General features: G+C 49.1%; 1 protein-coding gene across 1 annotated transcript; it reads left to right on the plus strand.

Annotated features, from left to right (window-relative positions):
• Window positions 1-3,217: 3,217 nt before the first annotated feature.
• Window positions 3,218-5,103, plus strand: LOC109370444 (maestro heat-like repeat-containing protein family member 2B). Its single transcript, XM_085239655.1, has 4 exons — window positions 3,218-3,337; window positions 4,181-4,336; window positions 4,559-4,681; window positions 5,032-5,103. Exons 1-4 carry the CDS (start codon window positions 3,218-3,220, stop codon window positions 5,101-5,103), a joined length of 471 nt encoding a protein of 156 aa, XP_085095781.1.
• Window positions 5,104-9,588: the final 4,485 nt, after the last annotated feature.

Raw genomic sequence — 9,588 nt, forward strand, 5'->3', positions numbered from 1 at the left:
ATTCAGCCTCTCTCTCCAGCCAGATGCCTGCCTTCCCCTCATTTTTCCTCTAACATAGCTTTTAAAAATCTACCTGTATCTTCAGCACCTAAGGGCAGATTACTTGCAGTTTACTGCAAACCTTGATGTAGCAGATCTGAAAGGCATAGACATTAGAATTGTTTGCTTTCCAAAGAAGTGCCATTTGGTTAAATATACAGTTGCCACTTCAGCTCCACTGTTTTGGGGTGGGAGGGTGTTTATGTGGAGAACACAATGTTTGCCAGATGCTACAAAAACAGTTTTACCTCCTACCCATGTTTGTGAGTTTCGCTTTCAGTGTGTAATCAGACATTACAATTCTGATGCTTTCCCCAGAACTCTGTGACAGAGGTATGGAAATTCAAACAGAAAATTTGAGTTTGCTGAATACTTAAAGCTCTACCAAAATGCATTATCCGACTTTCCCAAAAATCCGTGCACCTCAAATCACAGCCAGTCATTCCATGAAATTAATTGATAGAAAGCTTCCTCAGCAAATCAAAGACAATATAAGCAACTGAATTGAATTTTAAGGCATTTTAAAATTACAGAAGATGACATATTTTGCTTCTGGAATCTATTTCAGGCCTTGCCTCAACTCAGTGGCAGGCATAGGCCATAAGTCATAAACTGCTGTTTGTAAAACTTAGGAAAAAAAAACAAATTCTATTAAGCATTGAATTAACTACACAGAAAGACTGAGTAAATATGAGATTCCTACTTTTTTCTTCTAATAGAGAGTACTTCACTTGGATGAACACTGTAATTCTTAGATCTTAATTCAAGCAGACCTAATAGTGCATGGTTTGCTTGGAACATGATGAAGTTGTCCAGCGTATATCAACAGAATTAATATTTACTGCTTAAATGCATTTTAAACTGAAGCAAAAAAAAAAAAAAAAGGGATTTGATGTGTTGCTTTCCTTCATAAATAATCATATCCTAATTGAAGATCAAAGCCTCTTAGAGGGAACCTGCATTTGAAGCCTCCTCAGGCCAGTGCAAAGGCAACATGACTGCTTTCAGTCCTCAGCCCTGAGCAGGACTGTCAGAAGTGAAAGGTGCAGAGCACTACAAAGGCTCAGCAGCTCACTCAGCTCTTCTTTTTCCTTGCAGTCCAGCTGCCAGCTCCACAGCCCCTGCTGCCTCGACTGCTAGTGAGTAGCAGTGCCCTAGAGAAGGTGCCCCAGGGAAAGCCATTGGCTGCCTGCTGCTGGTAGGAGTGGCTCCACATTCCCTTCCAGCTGGGAGAAGCTGCCCATTTGGCAGCAGGGGTGACTCTGTTCTATCTCCTGCCCTTGCCTAGGTGGAGTCAGCAGCTCCTTGAGCAGGTGGTGAGCACGCAGTCGCTGCATTGAAGCTGCTGCATGCCCTCCACAGCATGATCCTGCCCTGGGGGCAGCATGGGCAACTGAGATCTCCTTCCTGCTGCACTATCTGGAAGGTAAGGTGCCAACAGGGATGGGCAGGCTGGCAGGGAAGGAAAGGGGGCAGGAAAATGCAGCTTCCCAGCAGGACAGAGGGGAATTGTGCACACTGCTTTTCCCTTTCGGGGTGCCATTGTGGAGGCTGGGAGCAACCATCTCCCAGACTGGAGAGCTGCCAGAGGCTGCAGTGTCACTGACGTTTTCTCAGATGGCAGCTCCATGTTCTTTCTGGATCAGTGTTGGGGGAAGAGACAAGAGCAGTGCTCTGAGGGAGGGTGCAGTCCTGGCTTTGGAGAACCAAATCCCCTAATCTGGCCAGGTTTGCAACAGCCATCCTTCGGTGCCTCCATCCCAAGTTGGGCAATGCAGCAGTCTGGGACAGTGGCCCCAAATGGGAAGCAAGCGGTGGTCCTGAAGGAGAAAAGATGCATTGCTGGTGTGTGCGCACTAGTCTGAATTGTTCTGAGAGCTGCTAGCAAGTTGCAGGACTCAGCCCCAGCTAGTGTTTCCTTTCCCAGCTTGAATTGGTGGCTTTAATTACTGCCCCTGGGATCCTTTTGCTTTCTTGGAAAAGATGCAAGCTCTATGGACTCTGCAGACTGGGAGTGCTATCTGCTTACGGTATTGACACCCTTGGGGTCTGTCACAAACAGGAGGAGGAGAGGATACAAACAAAGTTTTGAGTGGAAACCTGGGCTCCCCAGATGTGTTGGCAGTCATCAAGAGGAAAGGGCTCTTTTCAAGCAGTCTGCCTCCCCCTGCAGTAGGTGCCTGCCCACTCAGAAGAGTTGTTCTCTGCACATGTGCCACAGCTGATTGTTTTAATGCCCTCTAATTGCATGGCCAATGCCTCTGGAGCAGCTGTGTCCTTTGGCACTGCTTCCTTCTTCTGGTCTTGAGGCCCATGGGGTGTTGAGTGAGATGCTAGCACAAAAGGGAGAGGTGGGTGAAAAGAGAGGAGGGATGGGGAGAGAGGCTGTTGTTCCTTACAGCTTTCCCAGCAGCCTCCTGGAACATGTCAGTGTCAAGGGCTCTCTGGTCAGGAGCAGGGAAATGTTCACTTCCTCTTCAGTTTTCCCCTAGTTTCTGAAAGGGGACCACTGGAATCCATGGAGGACCAGGCCGGGACTGTGGCTCTGAGCCAGCTCAGCAAGCAGATGGGCATCTGTCCTCACAGCTCCTGGGAGAAGGCTGGTTCCCTGTCTGGTTCTTCTCCGATTGCAGAGCATCCAGCTCCACGGCTGGGACTGAAGGCACTCCTCTGCCCGTTATGGCTCTTGTCACTGCTTCCCCTTCTCTTGCCACCAAAAGGCTCTTCCCTCCATGCAGCTGAGAGGCTGGCTACAATCCAGCACTGTAACTGGCCTCAGCTGCTCCCTGGGGTGGTGGGGTTGATCTTGGCTTGTCCTCCTGACATATTGGGCCATTACCACATCTCGGGCTCGGCCTCCTTTCTTTTACCTCTTCTTGTACAAGGCTTTTGGGTCAATGCTGGCAGCTTGTCAGGGCCTCAGCCATGTCCAAGAGCAGCTTCACAGATATCTCCAAGGAACAAACCATGTGGAGCTGTCTGAGGCCTAGGTGAGGCTTCCTCTTCTCTCCGTGCTTTCCTAGAGCAGAGGGGGGGCTTCTCCTGGCCCTGCTGTAGGTCTCTGTGATCCCCTATTGCTGTGGTTTCTCTCACTCAGTGCCTTGCCTGGCTGTTGGCACTGGCCATGACTGAATGTCTCAGATGCAGCTGACTCCCCACTTCTCTTTGGTTGTAGTGAATGATTTCGGTTGTGTCCTTTGCTGCTGAGAGCCACTTCCACCTGACCTTGGACACAGTGACAATATTTGCTGCTATGCTGTCCAGAGTCAGGTTTTCAGAGATATCTGGAGACTGGAAGGTAAAGAATCCAGTGTTCTGTTGTTTAATTTTTTTTTAATTATTATTTTTTTGGTCTTGAATTGACTTCTGCACTGATAGTAGCTAGATCGTGGCAGCCACCTTTAGTTTATTCCTCTTGTAATTACTACCCAAGACCTGTGTTTCAAATGAGATGTCCTGGCATTGAGGCCTGTGAAGTACCTTTGGAAAGGATAGGATTTGACCCCCATGGATCAGAGCTGCCTTGGTGGGCTAGCTGCAATGATGTCTTACACGTAGCCACTATTCATCTTCAGCAGGAGGTGGTGATGAGGAGGTGGGCACAGCGTGAGCTGCTGTCCCTTTTCCGAAGCTGAGTGCTGGAAGTTGAGTCCTGCTGAGCTGGCTCCATGCATTCCTTGAGGGCTGGGAGGAGTCCTTTTCAGGGAGGGCAAGGGAGCAGTGCAGCCTTTACCAGTGAGGTGAACAAATAGGGCTCACCTCTACCACTGGGAAGAACAAACTATTTGTCTCTGAGCAGGACAGTGACAGACTATTACAGATACCTTTCTGCAGTCCCACCCTGTGTCAGAGTTCCTTAGCCCCTAAAGTCAGTGGTAAATCTGCCAGCGGTGAGCATGACAGAAGCTGTGCCCCCTCACCTGTTCTCTTGGGGGAAGCCTGTCATGCAGGACAGGAACACCTCCCAGGCCCAGAGCTCACAGCTGCAAGAGAAGCTTGGGGAACTGCTGGGAAGTGCTCAGGGAGATGAGAAGATGTTGTGGGTGTGGGGAAGCTCATATCTCCATATCTTGCAGAAGTCTGGGGATGTACTAGGGCCATAGAGCTGTCATATTGGATATATCTGTTGACACAGGTATAGTGGCAGCAGAAGAAGAAGGAAGACCAGGCTGCTCGCACTGCTGTCATGCTCACCTATGGTGGCATGGCACTGCACAACCCCAGGGAGCATCTGCTGGGCTGTGTGGATGCAGACATCTTGGGCAAGATGCTGCTGCTTTCTAGAGCCAGCCAACAGGTGGGAGTTCAGGGCATGCACGGAGAAGGTCTGATGGATGCCCCAGCTCCAGCCTCTGGGGGGGTGGCATAACAAGATGGCATCTTTCTAAGGATCCCAGAGGAACAGTTTACCGTGAACTTGCAGTCCAAACCATTCTCTAGATTCCACCCAGTTCAGTTACCTCTTCCACCCCTCATCCCTTCAAGTGGTTCAAAAAGTACTTTGCTTTTTTATCCTCAGGGGTCTCAGCTAAACCTTGCCTTGGTGCAGAGTATCACTGAGGTCAGCTGCGCCATCCAGGCTGTGGGTGATTGCCCCAGCTTTGGGCTCTTCTCAAAGCAGGAGGCACTGAGGACACTGCTGGTGAGTACCCAGAGCCAGGGCCATTCTACAGGGGAGATTTGGGGGGTACCATAAGGCTGGTTTCCACCAAGGCTTACTGGTTTCCCCTGGCTTCATGGGAGCTCCTGGAGCCAAGTCTCCCCCTAGCAGGGACCTTGTGTGCTGCTCCTCAGTGCCTGTGGCTGTGCAGTAGGGTCCATCCAGCCCCTGGACAAGTGCTGCCATGCCCTGTAGTGCCTTTCTGGAAGCCACAGAGGTGATGTGACCATTGTGTGTGCAGGTTTGGGAGAAGAACGGGTCCCAGGGGATGCAGGAGGGCTCCATATGATCTTGCCCACTGCCTACTTTGGTTGTCTGTCTGGAACTTGCAGGACTGGGTAAAGGAGGAGCCCTGGGACATGGCATTATATCCTGTGCTTTTGCCCTCAGAGCGGCTGAGGTAATGGCTGCTCTGGGACATATACACTAGGTGTGGGGCACAGACAACTGATGTGGTCCCAGTGACCTTGACTATGAGGCTAGGAGAGGCTGCAGTTTTTGTGTGATATGGTGTTCTCCATGTGCTGGCCTGGGAGGAAGGCTCTGACTCTCCATCAGGGCAGGGTATGGGGCAGACTTGGGTCTGCTTAACCTGGTTTGTGAGGAGGAGAGTTTTCTTGCCTGCTTGCGAGCGTGGACTCAGAGTGTTGAGTTTGGGATTCCACATTATGACAAACCCGGTTACAATTTGAGCCACTCTGGAGAGTACTACTACTAAATCCACTTGTTGTTTTCTCTTGCCTTTTTCTTCAGCCAGCAAAGTGAAGACATCTCTGAGCAGGAAGGAAAATCGTACCTACTGTCTGAGTGCTGCCAAAGTATCTTTTCCCATCTATTCATTGAAGGCATAAAAGCAAGATGGAGGCCAATGAGGGCAGCCGTGAACATCAAGGTACCTGCTCTTCCATCCCTTCCAACATCCCAGTTGGGTATGGCAGAGCACTGTGCAAGAAAACCTCTGTCATCCTTTCCTGCTTTCAGCTCCTGCACACATTGTGCTTGGAGGGAGGCTCTGGGTTGGCTTATGACGGTACTTCTTGAGGCTGAGGGGCCCTCTACTGCTTTTCAGGACACAGTCTGTGTGAGTAGCCATGGGATGATGGGGAAAGTCAGGAAAGTAGTGCTTTAACAACTGCCATCCTTCTGGCTGGAGATTGAGAGTGCCAAGGCCCCTATGGATTCAGGGCAGGCAAAGAAGCAGGGCTTGCTGGAGGAAAAGCTGAGAGTCAGCCCCAGTGAAGCTGAGAGCAGCCTGGGGAAAGGCTGCAGGGAGGAGGTACTTGCACAGATATGGCTCTTAGGTCAGGGCAGAGGTCCCAGCCAAGAGAGGAGGGCTGTGCAGGTGGTAATGACCATGACAAGCAGCAGGAGAGGCCTTTGGGGCAGGGGTCAGTAAGTAGGTTTGAGATCCAAAAGGAATTGCCCTCACAGAGTACTTTGCCCGTCAGCTTTCTGACCCTTGGTTGCCTTAAGCAACCAAGGAGGCTGCTTCCACTCCTGTGCAGGTGGAGGAATATCTCCCAGAGCATTTAAGTAGTCTGATATCATCAGTGGCAGGGGGGTTGGCGCTTGATGATCCTTGAAGTCCCTTCCAACTCAAACCATTCTATGTTTCAATGATTCTATCAATTAGGACATAAGAAATCAAAAATGTTGGTAATGGTGGTGTACCATTGAACATTACATAAAGGCTCGGACTGCACTGTGCCTTTTGTTAGTATGGCATATGTCCCTTGGCATTTTTTTGTTAAATTAAATAAATAAATAACTTTCTGAGAGGTATTATCATGTATGATAGCAAAGAGCAATGAGAGAAAAAGCGATGTTCTAAAAACCTCGTACTAAAGGCCAAGCTCTGAAAAAAAATTAGTTTTCTGGTACAGAAAGAAAGAATCACAGGAAATAAACTAAATTTTAAAAGTTTATCATAGTCAGGAAGTAGACTAAATACCTTAGGCTGTGATTGGACAAGCTGTGTTACTATTTTAGGGCAGCAGAAGAACGGGGATATGCATTTCAGCACTGGGGCATGGAGACAAATGGCTGTGTAGGGGCTGGGATGTACTGTGATTGAGGAGCCATGGAAGAGCAATGAAATAAGCTGGGCAGGTTGCTGGGAACTCAGAGGCACTGCCAAATCCTCAGAAAGCTGCAGCAGTAGCACCTGGCAGCAACACCCCTCCAGCCATGCTGACTGAGGCAAAGCATGAGGGAAAGGCTCTCCTTTAGCAGGTCCTGGGGCTTAGGAGTGGGTCCTTCTGGTGATGAGTGAACATCCAGGGCCCTTGTGGCATCAGAGCCACCTGCACATGACTTTTTGGCACCTGTCTCCAGCAGTCTGAATTCTCCCTTGATCAGCCCCCGGGGTGGGGCCCCTGGGCATTTGTTCCTTTGTGGCCCGGTCAGTGTTTGCTCTCAGTGATGCCCCCAGTGCCCTCATAAACCTTGGACTGGCTTTGGTCTGTTATTTCCTCAGAGGTTTGTTCCTGATGCTTTCTGTGTATGCAGTTCAGGAACTGGACATCAGAGGGCTCACCAACATGCAATCTATACGAACAGATGAGTCTCTGGGTATCACATATCTTAATTCTTCAGGACCACTGTAGCTGTTCTGGGAGCTTCCAGGAGTGCAGTCATTTCCATCATTAGCCAGCTCGACCTTGCTTGCATCATGCCTTCTTAAATGTCAGTTTTATGCACTAAAGTTTCTAGCTGAATTTTACAGCTCATACGCACTATTAGTTTCCACTGGCTATTTTTGGAGAACCAGCTGCACATGGCCAAGATAAGTAAAAGTTCATTACAGAGTAAAATTTTGTACGTTCATCAGTTATTAAGCCCAAGTCACCTCTGCTGAAGTCTTCTTCTCACAGTGGGTAGTGACATGAGCTGAGGCTGGCTGCTCACCTCCTGTGGTTCAGGGTGTTTGAGTAAGCTACGCAGAGATCTGATATTGCGTTCTTTTTCATCCAGGCCCAGAGGTCACCTCTGTCTCATGAATGGACTTGCCAATGGCAGCAAAACATATTCTGCAGTCACGAATGCCATTAGAGAGCAGCTTTCAGCCAGGTGACACTTCTTTGGTTGTCTAGGGGAGTCCAGACAAAAGCAATGGGAAGCTTGGGAGATGAAAGAGGGGCTTCACCAAGAGAGGTGAAAAACTTTGAAGAGTAGAGAGGAGTTCAAATCATGTTGAAGCTAGTGTGACACCGACAAGTAACCTTAAGCTCTAATCCTACCTGTAAATGCAATCCCTCACCCCAACAAAGAGTCACTACTCTAAACCCCTACCTCAAATCTTGCTTTCACAACGAAGTCCAAACCTGACCCTTACTCTTACTCTGCTGGTCCCTCTAACCAGTAGCCCTCATTCCTAGGACTGAAATGCAAGCTTGAGCTTTCTCCTTTGCCCCAGGCCTAAAAGAAAACGGCCTGCAAAGAAAGCCCATACCATAAAAAGTGACCAGGTACCCTAAGCAGCATGCTATACCATCTCCTGAAAATTTGCCTCATCTTTAAAGGTCAGCTCTAATCTTTAAACCCTGTCTGGAACAGTTTAAGTCCAAAGCCCCTTATTGCTGTACTCTCACCATAACCCTAGCCATTGCCTGTGCTCTACAAAACCAACCCACAGATTGAGCCCATACTGTAAACACTGACCAGATATTCTAAGCAGAACACCAAACCCTTTCCTAAAAAAATTCCTAATCCCTCGCTCTGATAGGCCATCTCTAATCCCTAAACTCCGACTTAACTATATTTCACCTCCAGAGCCTGATTTCCATGCTCTCGTTCCACCACTGTCTACATGTTCCTAGCCCTACCCTGAGCTACTAGGCCTCTTGAGGAAGTGCAGTGATCCTAAGGTTTCCATGGCAGCCATCTGTTGTTGGAAGGGAAATGTGGCTTATAGGCCAGAGGGAGTGTCTGTACCAGGGAAAGTGTGGGACAAGGCATGGACGCTGCACAATGGGACAGAGAGCAGTGTGAGAAGGGAACAGAGGAAAGGGAGTGCTGGGAGGAACAGCAGCACATGACATTGAGCCAAGTGGCACTGAGAGCTGGAGGGGAGCATGGGGCCTGGTGGGCAGTCAGGGCTAGCAAAGGCAGTGGAGTTCAGAGAACCCACCATTATGCCATCTATGGTCCAGATGACCTGGACACTGGTATGTGAACGATGGACGGGGGATATGGGTATATCAGATTAGGGATCCAAGGGTCAAATCACGTTTGTGATAGCTGATAACTGGGGAAGGGATTGCAGTAATGAAAGGGAGGAAATAGAGTGGATCGAGGAGGAAGAAACAGCTTGAAATATAGAGGAGATGGATGCAAGGGGGCAACTCAGTGTGGACGGGGATTTGTTCAGTGCTTGTCTGCACAGACTCTGTGCCTGATCATTGTGCCTCCTTATCTGGCCCTGCTCCTGGCTATTTGCTGTGTGAGTGTGCTCGCTCTTGTATGTGTTTAGGAGTGATTGTACATGCGTGCTTTGCTGTCCAAGAGCAAATGAGGCTGGCAGGTGGAGGAGGAGGACAGCCGGATCTGGAGAGATCTTGGGTTGAAGCTCCCAGGTGGATAACAGTCCAGAGCCTGGGCAGTGCATCAGGGAGGCATCTGAACATTGTCATGGATTAGATGGACACCTGTATTTGAGGCAAACTCTGGAAGAAAAGGATTGCAAACATCATTACTGGAAAGAAATGTCTATCAGGCTTTAGTAATATGATGAGATCCAAAAAAGTTACCCCAACCTGTGCTGTAGTGATGCTGCAAGCTCACATATAAATGGTACAGCAGGGTATTTGCACAATGTGTGTTTCTTGAAAAACAGCTCACTCCAGTTTCTAGAATCTACATGTTCCTATAAGGCCATTCCGTATAGTTGC

This window comes from Meleagris gallopavo, chromosome 19, assembly GCF_905368555.1.
Source record: "Meleagris gallopavo chromosome 19, MGAL_WU_HG_1.1, whole genome shotgun sequence".
NCBI classification, from domain to species: Eukaryota; Metazoa; Chordata; class Aves; order Galliformes; family Phasianidae; genus Meleagris; species Meleagris gallopavo.